Genomic DNA, 11,643 nt, shown 5'->3' on the forward strand with positions numbered 1-11,643 from the left:
CTGGGGTCAGAGGTCACTGTTCCATCACTGAAGTTAAGAGGAGGAGGCATGGATTGATTGCTCTTCAGAGACACACGGCTGGGATCTGGAGATGAAGATCTCTTTCTCTTCCTCGTCTCAAAGTCTGACATCTTCCCTGTATATGGAAACACTGGGAACATTACATTAATATTACATTTCTGCATTTAGCAGATGCTTTAAAGTAATTTACAGTGTGCTCATTTCAGCACATATCCCAGTGAACAACATGTGCTCTAAGAATGTCTTGATACTAAGTTAAGAAAACATTGTTTCTAAATATTCTTCTTAATAATGATCAAAATGTTTCTTAGTTAGATGAACACTAAAGGAATATTTCATTTGATCATTCTGTAAACATTAAGGGAATGTTACTTTTGAATGTTTTCTGAATGTCCTGATAAAGTAGAAGTTAAAAAGAGACATTCATCTAACATTTGACACTAACATAACTTTCATTATATCACCATCTAACAGATAACAAACCATCTATTAAAGTTACTGGAAAGACGTTTATTTATGAGTTTGAGAGAACATTAGTCTTGTTTTTCAGAATCAGCTGCTTCCATTTTATGGTCGTCAGTGTTTGTTGTCGTCAGTGAACAAGAGTGTGTCACGATCATATAAACACACAGAACAACATCATATAACAACATGACACGATATTAAATAAAGCTGATAACTGAACTTACCGTCAAACTCACTGATGTTCGTTCAGCACCGACACTTCAAGCTCGAGTCAAAACGAAACAGAAACAAACATATCGCAGTGTAGCGCTCAGATCCGTTGGAAAACAGAGTTGGGATACTCCCAATGACTCCCATAGGAACTTTGGAATGCGGAAGGAAAGCGTGTCGTGGAGCAGCCGATAGTTCCAAACACTGATAGTTCCAGCGCTGAACCCAATCATTTTCAGTGATTCTGAAGTTCGCTCGCTGGTAAATTGACGAAATTACTGCATTTGTATCATTTGAACCCATTACCTGATATATACACACACACATATACTGGTTTTTGTTAATTAAGAAGACTATTTTTTCAAACCAGTTTTTTGCAACACTAAACAGTCACCCCTTTCCACTTGTGCTAGAAAGATGTAATACATCTTTAAAAAATCCTATTTGAGCTATACAACACAAATCTCACTTCAAAATGTGAATAAACACATCAGAACTCAAAATACAAGAACCTGACACCATGCTGTATTAAGAGAACAAACCATAATAAGGTAATTAGCTCCGCCCATGACACAAATAGTAATTAACAGGGCCAACTTTAGTTGTCAGGACCATGGCCATACACACACACAAACATGTAAACTCTGTGTATTAAAGGGTCAAACATGGATAAATGGAACATTTAACAGACAAGTATTAGAGCAACATAATCCATACTATTTGTGAATAGAAATTAAAATTAATCTAGTTCTAGAAAAAAAAAAAAAGAGTTGTTATATTTCCTAATTAAACTTGGCTAAGATGATCCCTGTCCAGGAAACTACCCCATAATGTTTATGCATGTTTATAATGTACAACAAAAAAGATGTACAACAAACAAATAATGTACTATCAAAAAAGTTTGAATTGTTCGTAAAAAGAAAATTGCCCTTTTGGACTATATATAGTCTATTACAGTACTTTCTTGCTTTCGGACCGCCAGTCGCAGCCGTTTTGTGGAGAGCTGAATGAGAAGAGTGCATTGCAGTAGAGAGCAGATTAAAGTCAAGGCAGTAAACAGGGTAAACAGCATTGAGGTAAACAAAAGCCTCCTAAGTGAAAACTCTGTAACACTAAAGATGACTTGCTGGTGGCTCATGATGACTCGATGGCCCTACTGTTTAAGTTGATTTTCAATAAAGCAGAGTTGATTTTTCGCTTCTGCGTCCTCTATGTTTGCAAAATGCTCAGGTAAGCCACGGGCTAGTTGGTTAAATTTACCCAGCAAGGATTTTTGCTTATACTAAACTAAATTTAAGGTTTGTTTTTCAGCAAAACCACAATGTACAGTCAGATCACAACACCTGATATATAGTTTATGGCACGATTTGCGTGAAATATGATTGCCTACATGTGTATACTCTTTAAAAAAATAATTAAAACTGGATTGAAGTGTGATCCAGTGACGTACGAAGTGCGGAACTTTCCATTTTAGAGGCCACCTATCATACAGTTTCTGCCTCCACGTTTTAAATTACCACTTTATTTTCTGTGAACAGCACTTTTCAGGAATGAACGGAGGTAAGAAATTTAAGACCTGGATAAATTTAATTTAAGACCTAGGACTTAAAAAAAAAAAAAAAAACCTTTTTAAAAAACTTAAACTTCACTTTCTGAATTTTAGACTTTTCAGTATTTACAGTTCCCGCGGAGTCTTAAAAAGAAAATGTCACATCACATGGCATGGCAAAGTGATTGAAAGCAATGAGACAGAGGAGCAATCTGAATTATAGCGCTGTAGAGATACTGGACCCTTGGGCCAGACCTCACCAGACACACCTCACATGGCTGTAATCACAAGTGTATAAAGGAATTAGTTTATAAAGGATGTAGATGAGTACAATCAGGAGAGAGGAAAGACAGTCTTCAGTTCCCTTTGTGAAATGTTTTAATGAAGATGAAAATGCTCCGGTTTCAAAATCAATGTGGATATTTAAATAAAACAATTCCGGTAAATCCACAGGCAGACAGCAACAAAACTGCAGGTATAACAAAAACCGGACAGAAAATGAGAACTAAAGAGGAGCTTAAATGGTAACTGATTAGTGGCTGGAAAAGGACAAAAAAGGAACACCGGAAACAGAACTTAACAGGCAAACTAAACCAAATTAGAACTAAATGGACTGTGTGGAGATGACATCACTGGTGGACAATTCATCACATTTCCATATTATAGCTAGGATTATTTTTTCTTTTCAAAGTCACACCACGATTTCTTACGAAGTCTCTTATGTTTAGAATAGAGCGACCAGCCAGAGCAGGATCTTCTGCCTCCTTGCATTGCTGGCATTCAATCATAGTGGCCAGTTTTCCTTTTTTGACGTGTTCGCCAAAATGTCTCATGACCGCGGCAACCCTTTATGGGAGACCATTGATGCTTTTTTGCTTCCTAGCACTTTCCAGAGGAACTAGAAAAAGACAAAGAAATCAATGAAAACAAACTCAACTTTTAAACTAGATAAACCTTCACACTGACTCCACCAAAAGATGTTTCTCTACAGGTGCAGCATCAGCATAGTGTTCTTCACATCATCTCCACACTTTGACTACTATCCAACTGCCATAAGCAGAATCTTGACTCATCACTTAACGTTCCTCAGTGTTCATGTTCGAGCCCATGTGTTGCCAAACCAGCCCAAATGGGCATGTTATTACAGTTTTTGGTGACAGAATGAAAAACCATTTTTACCTTGTCTTAGTCAAGTCAAGTCACATTTATTTATATAGCCCCTTTTACAATGCAAATTGTGTCAAAGCAGCTTTACAGTCACAGTTGGTGAAAATTGTAAATTCAAAAAAAGTAAATTCAATATTGATTAATTATTGATTTAAAGGGATACTCCACCGTTTTTTCATATTAAACTATGTTATTCCCTTAACTAAGACGAGTTGATACATACCTCTCTCGTCTCAGTGCGTGCACTAAATCGCTCTGTCTTGCGGCGAAACTTTGTTAGCACTTAGCTTAGCCCAGTTCATTCAATAGGGGCCAAGCAGAGAAGCTACCAAACACCTCCACGTTTTCCCTATTTAAATACAGTTACTCGAGTAGTGTAACTCGACCTAGGACGGTGACACAAAACAAAACGTTGCGCTTTTCTAAGCGTGTAAAATGGATAACTATATTGTATGGCGGAATACCATAGCAAGTGCTCGGGAGCACTTTGACTTGGCGCAGTAATATCTTCACTCGTGAAAAGTCCTCTCACCGGCCCCCGCTCCCTCTCCTCCTCCCTCTCATTTCCGTCAATAGAACCAACGTGACCTGCACCAGTAGTAATAGTTTGAGCAGAGTTGACGAAAGTATCAGAAGAAAGTTGATGATAACCAAAAATTGTTTATTTACAAGCAAACCCTGGAGAGAGTTATGAAATTTAAATATCTAGGAATTTGGATGGATGAAAAATGTACATGGAAATATCATATTAATCACATTGAAACTAAATGTAAAAAAGTCATAAATATGATGAGAATGATTACTGGACATAGCTGGGGAGCAGATAAACAATCTTTAATGGATATATATATATAGCATTAATCAGGTCAGTTATAGATTATGGCTGTATAGTATATAGCACAGCATGCCAAACAAATTTAACAAAGATAAATAGAATTCAGTTTAGAGCACTGAGAATGGTCATAGGTGCTATTAAAACAACTCCAACAAGTGCTATACTGGTAGAGACAAAAGAAGCCCCACTTACATTAAGATTCATTAAACTGGCATTGACATATAGGGTTAGGTTGCTAGGGAGTAGTAATAATCCAGCAATGTCAGTATTAAATGATTGTTGGGAATATCAAACAAAGGCTAAAGGGTTTGGATGGAACATACATCATTTAGCAGAACAGTACGGCATTAAAGAGTTAGAGTTTAGTCCTGCAATAGTTCTGAGTGAAGTTCCTCCCTGGATGCTTCCAATGCCAGAAGTCAGCATAGAACTAATTGAAAGAAAAAAGAGAATACTCAGATGAACAGAGTTTTGCATGGTATAGTGAAAGATATTTGTCTTCTTCATTTTATGGTTTTATTAATATCTACACAGATGGATCAAAAGATCAAAATGGTCATTGTGGTGTAGGAATTTATATACCTGAATTTAAAAAAGGTCTGAAGTATAGACTAAATAATTTCCTTTCAGTATATTCAATTGAAATGATTGGTATAATAACAGTGCGGCGACCAGGGCGGGCGAGAGCCGTGAGGGAACGGCGCGAGGCCGGTGGCGCGAGTGTTAATGAGCTTCACCTGGGAGGCGCACCGGCCTTGAGTCCCTCACGGAGGAGCTCCGGGAGCATAAAAGGAGGAGCGACTACAGTGAAGGACGAGAGAGGACCAGGCCTGGACTTTACGTTATGTTTTATTATGTTTGTGTGGCCGGAAGACGTCCGCGAGGGTCTGCCGGCATTACTTTCGTTTTGTTTGTTTATTTTGAGATTAAAGTTTTGTTCAATGTTCGCCGGTTCCCGCCTCCTTCTTCCCATATCTACTAACCTCGTTACAAACAGCATTAAGGTGGATAGAAGAGATAAAACCATTAAAATCGCTAATATGCTCAGATTCAATGGCTGTAATGCAGAGCTTAGAAAGTGGAGTTTCAGTCAGAGATGATCTAATAGTAGAGGTTAGAAATATACTGTTAAATATTCAAAGCCTAGGAATAACAGTTCAGTTCTGTTGGGTTCCAGCACATATTGGAATTAGAGGTAATGAAAAGGCAGATGATTTAGCTAAAAAGGCACTAAAAAATAAAGAAATAGAAATTGAATGTTCCAATAGGGAAAGGAGAAGCGAAAACTAAAATTAAATTTGAAATAACAAAGAAATGGCAACAGGAATGGGGAAGCAGAAACTAAGGCTAGGCAATATTACAATTTTCAGAAACAGGTTGGTGGAAAAAGAATTAATATGAAAAACAGGAAGGAAGAAATAGTATACTCAAGATTAAGAATGGGACATACAGGACTGAATGCAACACTGAAGATGATAGGAAAAGGAAATGGTTTATGTACAGAATGTCAAACACAGGAAGATGTAAAACATGTTTTATTTAGATGTGGAAGGTACAGTGAGCAGAGACAAAGATGGAAAGAAATGGACGATAGCATTGAGGATATTCTTGGGGAACAAGGAATGCAAAGCGAACGAATTAGAAACTTATTTATTTTCCTTAAAGACAGTGATTTAATTAAAAGAATATTAAAAGTATTATTATTATTATTATTATTTTTATTTTATTTTTTTCTGCCCCATTTTTGATTGAATAACCAAAGGTTTACTGCAACACTCTACACACTCCTGTACAGTAGGTGGCGGTATGCAACACATAAACGATGCAATCTGCCAAAAAACTAAAAGAAGAAGAAGAAGAAGACGAAACTGATTCGTTCTTGCTTTGACTATGGATGTATTGTATATGGTTCGGCATCCAAGTCTTTACTGAAAAAATTAGATATAATTCAATCCAAAGCACTAAGAATATGTTGTGGAGCAGTTAAAACATCCCCTGTTGATGCAATTGGAGTAGAAATGGGAGAGATGCCTCTAGATATTAGAAGGGAAAAACTGGCAATCACATACTGGGTAAATCTTCAGCAATCAGCAAATAATCACCTTACCCGCAAAGTATTGGAGGAATGCTGGGAATACTCATATGATGGAGGACACAGTTTTGGATGGAAGAGCAGAGTATGGGCTAAAGAATGTTGCATGGACAATAAGATCTTCTGTCCCAGTATACCACTTGCTGATACTCCACCATGGAAAGTCCCTGAACCGCTTGTAGATTTGAGTTTACTAGACAAGCCCAAAGAAGAGTACATTGGAAATGAGGTTAATGCTTTTTTAAATAACACATTTTATTCAGTATTACAAATATTTACAGATGGTTCTAAGGAACCTATCAGTCAGAAGGTTGGATTAGGTGTATATATTCCACAATTTAAAAAACAGATTAGTTTGAGGTTGACTGATGAGATGTCTGTGTACACTGCAGAGTTAACAGCTATAATAATTGGACTACAGTGGGTCGAACAAGTCAGACCAAATAAAGTGGTAATATGTTCAGATTCTTTTTCAGCTTTAATTAGTATAGTACATGCAAGATCAGACAGAGATGATTTATTAATGGAAGTATATTTATCATTATACAGACTGAAAGAGGCTGGAATAGTGGTGTATTTCTGTTGGGTACCAGCACACACTGGGATAACTGGTAATGAAGTTGCGGATAAACTAGCAAAAAAAGCACTAGACAAGAGGGAGGTGGATGTTAAAGTACCTATGGGGAAAAAGGAGGCAAAGTCGATTTTAAAGAGAAAGTTAATGAATAAGTGGCAAATGAGATGGGACAGTAGTAGCACAGGGAGATGGTGTTATAGTATCACACAGACAGTAGGGAGGATACATTGTCAGGGAAGAAATAGGAAAGAAGAAGTATTGCTGTCTAGGTTAAGATTGGGACATACAGGGTTAAACTCAACACTGGCAATAATGGGGTTACATGAAAATGGATTATGTGATGTGTGTGGAGTATCTGAAAATGTATGTCATGTATTATTTATTTGTAGTAAGTATAATATTTTCCGGGATGTATTGTTCAGTCATCTGAAGAATGGAGAGGATAGAATGAAGAATGAGGATATTTTAGGAAAAGGTTTAATTGATAGACAGATATATAGAGCACTAATTACATTTATATATGATTCAGGTTTGGGATTTAGAATATGATATACTTGAAATGTTGAACCTGCCATGGGGGCTGAGTGTGGACGGAGGAGCTGAACACGCAGCGCCGGATGAAGCTCAATGAAACCTCTATTGCAGATATGATAAATAATGATGATGTATGTGGGATGATAGAGTAGGGTTCAACAAGGAAACATAGTTAATGGTCTATTTGTGAAAGAAGGAAGAGACTTCAGACTTATCACCCAAGGTTAATTTGCCATCCAACACAGTAGGTGGCGATAATGCTCCTTTGGAGTTAATCGCCATTAAAGAAGAAGAAGAAGAAGAAGAAGAAGAAGACGAAGTATCAGGTTGTAGGAAGATAGTTTGTGGACAATCATGGTTATAACGTGCATCGTAAAGGGTTGTGATAACAAGGAGAAGGTATATAGTGCCGTCATGTTTCACAGAATTCCAACTCACCACATACAGCGGAGAGCTTGGTTAGCTGCTTTGAACAAGAATCCAAAAACACCGTTGATGACTCTGAAGAAGTGGCGTGTTTGCTCCGAGCATTTCACACCGGAGGACTATACCTGCACAGGAACACGCCTAAAGGATGAGGCTACACCGACAATATTGAAATCATTAACGCAACAAAGTGGATCATCACCCAACGCTGTAAGTGTACTTTTGCATGGTATTTGGTTGTCCTGAAAGTGTCAGTAACCTTAGCTGAGTAACATAAGTTAGCTGTGAAATCAGTGCGCTTCTGAGACAGGCAATAAGAAGTGACTGTTTGATTTACATAAGGACTGAGCTCAGAAATAAAAATGTAGTATAAGCCTAAAACCGTACAAGCCCGTAGTATAACGTTATAGTGTCAACAAATCTGATTCTCTGTATCATGAGACTGCAAGGTTACGTTTACCATGCTAATACCTTGACTAATGGTACGGGGAGGGGTATTTTTGTCTCAGGTGAAACACTGAAAGAGTAGGCTACTGTCTACTTATGTAATACCCTGTAACAATACTTTATACAATACAATACTTTCTGGGAAGAATGTAAAAAATATATAAATTTTGGTAGTGTTTTTATTTGCTTTCCAAAAAAATAATTATTGTCATTGTTATTTCTGTCATAATTGTGTCAATTATTATACAGGCAGAGTTGAATGACGTACAGCAAGATCATCGAATCACGAACAACAAACAAGCAGTAGTCCATATTCTGGCAGAAAGAACAAACTCTATGGTCATGTTTTTTGAGTAATGCATTAAAAACATTAGCTCTGAATGGATGCTGGAACAGTACTGCGTCAAAGAGCCGAAAATGATAAAACCCATCAAGATATGCCTTAATAAACAAGAAAATGACAAAATTATTTCATTCCAATACATTCCCTTGCTTTCTTTGCTGCAAAGCTGGCAAGGAATAAGATGTCTGGGATACTCTTAATAGAGTTCAATCTGAAAATGATGAAATTCTCACAGATTTCACAGATGGTGAAATGTTTAAATCAAACAAGCACATGATCTTGGCACTATACAGAGATGGATTGTGGATTAAATGTGCATAATGTTATGTTTGGTCAGGTCTGTGCTAGCTTGAGATATGTAAAAATGTTTTCTGATGCCTTATGTGTATCAAATTCAGGGATAAAACTTTTTTTTTTTTTGGTGTCTCTTCACATTTACAAATGTATAATTAATGAATTATTAAAAAAAATTAGATTCCACAAAGGTGTACAGCAAATCTGTATAAAATAGTTATCCCCCTAGAGGGGGATACCACACCCAGCAGGCCCATCTCCTTCAGAACTGTTCTGTAGTACATGTAATGATTTAACACATTAATAAATGTACATAATGTAATGTAAATGTATATATATATATTCCTAAAACTCACTCCCATCCTTGCTGGGCAGCATATCTCCGCCCAGAAAACAGATGACCAAACTGAGTTCTTTTTAAAATTAGCTGCCTAACATCCTCATCCTCATCCGTTCATAAAGCAAATAAAAATTTGTCAATACATCACATTCTAAGACGTAGGTTAAATACACTGTACAACAGTTCACTAACATATGAGAAAAATCGACCAAATTATCATATGAAAATAAGTATATATTTTATGATACAAACGTGTATCATTTTGCTTCAAAATATCTTTACAAAGTTGTTCTAATTAATAAAAAATTATACTTTACACTTGACAAATTAACGCAGCTTTAACGAGTGTACATTGAATGTACATTCAAAATCAGAGAGGATTGTGGGTAAATAGTGAACGAATGTAGGGAATGCAGAATAAAGGTAAAATATATGAAAAATACAGCATTTTCAAAAAAACAAAAAAAACTAAACAAAAACGAAGCATTAAGACATGTTAAACTGTGCCCCAGAAACAAGCCTAGAAAAAAACACTGAACCACCCATTTAAAACGTCTTAAAAATGCACATATGTACACCAGGGAAATCTAAATTTTCTAGGGGACCATGCCCCCGTACCCCCCCAAACAAACAACATTTTCTGACCAGGGTAATTATGAAACCCTGCGTACGGCCCGGCTTATATTCTATCTAATGAAATCTGAGGTAAACGTGTATTTCTACAAATGTGTGCACTTTTGGACTAAAAGTTTGTATGTGTATGCACTGTGATCATAAATAAATGGGGCCAAAAGCGATTGAATGTAAAGGTTTGTGTCTCATTATTCTATTAATAACTACAGACTGATTTTTACTGATTATTAGTGTCATTGTAGATAGTGGTGCAAATATCTAAGCGATCTAATACTTCAAATCTCAAGGTTAAATCAGAAGATTTTTTGTAAAAATGTAACAAAAATATATACAAAAATTATCTTGTAAAATATTCGGATTTCTGTGCACTTCTGTGATTGTAGACAATGCATGACTTTTATTTTGGAGTGACGACATGACGTCATAAGACTGCGCCGCGCTCATGCATCTGCTGTGATTCTGCTGAAGAAAGGTTTGTTTTAAGAATTTATGCTGTTTTAATCGACAGAAACAGTTTTGTATTTTTAATAGTTTTACCAGCGATGTTAAATGAGTTTATTTACTATTTAATGTAACATTGTGATTCTTTATCTAACTGTAATGAAGGATATTTGTGTGAGTAAAACTCATATCCACTGATGAGAAACAGTAAACCTGCGTCTCATTTCTCTCTCTATAAATCATAAATCAGTTTATCATGAACTCGAGTTCAGTCTCTGGCGAGTCATGATGGAGAAACTGAACTTTTCAACTCCGAGTCAATTGAATCAAACACTTTGAGAAATGATTCAGTGAATCACGACTCGTGCTGCTCAAACAGTGAACATGAACGAGAACAACAAACACTAACAAACTAATCATGTTTTCATCAAAGTGTAATCATTTAAATATAATCTATAACTCGTTAAATACCAAATGTAGATCATAAATGCCTGAAATATGAAGTATATTAATTTGTAGTGTTAGTTTTGAGTGTGTTTTTTTTTTAGTCCAACGTTAGGTCATTGAAGACTTTAACTCGGTTAATTATTCTCTACTTACAGTTTATTAAAGAGGAGACTGAAGACATGAAGATGGAGTTTATTAAAGAAGAGACTGAAGACATGAAGATTGAGTTTATTAAAGAGGAGTCTGAAGAAATAAAGATTGAAGAAACATTCAGTGTGAAACATGAAGATACTGAGGAACAAACAGGTTGGTTTTATTCTCACAGCTGAACTCAGTCATTTGATCATTATTAAAATGTCCAGCTCTACAGAAATAGAGAATATACAGAAGTATAATCTTACAGAGAATATTACTGAATCCATTCATTCCAGCATAATATCATTCAGGTATAAATTCCTGTTTAATTGATCATGAAATGGTTTAATTAAGGTTTGCACATGCTGAATGAATTTCCAGTTTCAAATGATTATTAAACAGCAGCACAAACTCTGTGAAATCAGCAGCTCTTCCGGTGCACTGTGTCTGAATTCACTCAGTCGTTTCATTCAAGTGGACTTACTGTAGAGCAAGGGTTAGGGTTTGGTTTAGGGCTGGTTACTTGTAATTAAAGGGTCAGTTCACCCAAAAATCAAAATACTGTCATTTATTACTTACCCTCATGCTGGTCCACACCCGTAAGACAACATCACTTTAAAATTCAGTATTTCCATTAAATATGACCCCAAACCACAAAACCAGTCGTAAGTCACACGGGTATATTTG

At 36.3% G+C, this 11,643-nt stretch overlaps 1 protein-coding gene across 10 annotated transcripts in view; it reads right to left on the bottom strand.

The window, feature by feature from the left end:
• LOC125261444 (NACHT, LRR and PYD domains-containing protein 12-like) overlaps positions 1-858 on the bottom strand; it is a 59,663-nt gene extending 58,805 nt beyond the window's left edge. For 7 of the 10 annotated variants that reach the window (XM_048179998.1, XM_048179997.1, XM_048179992.1 and 4 more), the window contains exons 1-2: positions 711-858; positions 1-151 (exon numbers count right to left, since the gene is read on the bottom strand). In XM_048179998.1, coding sequence (XP_048035955.1) covers positions 1-131 — 131 coding nt within the window. In that variant the 5' untranslated portion in view covers positions 132-151; positions 711-858. The remainder of the gene's footprint in view (positions 152-710) is intronic. The other 3 variants (XR_007183295.1, XM_048179999.1, XM_048179991.1) reach the window with 2 other exon arrangements.
• Between the last annotated feature and the right edge of the window lie 10,785 nt (positions 859-11,643).

Source organism: Megalobrama amblycephala, unplaced genomic scaffold (genome assembly GCF_018812025.1).
Source record: "Megalobrama amblycephala isolate DHTTF-2021 unplaced genomic scaffold, ASM1881202v1 scaffold415, whole genome shotgun sequence".
Lineage (NCBI taxonomy): Eukaryota > Metazoa > Chordata > Actinopteri > Cypriniformes > Xenocyprididae > Megalobrama > Megalobrama amblycephala.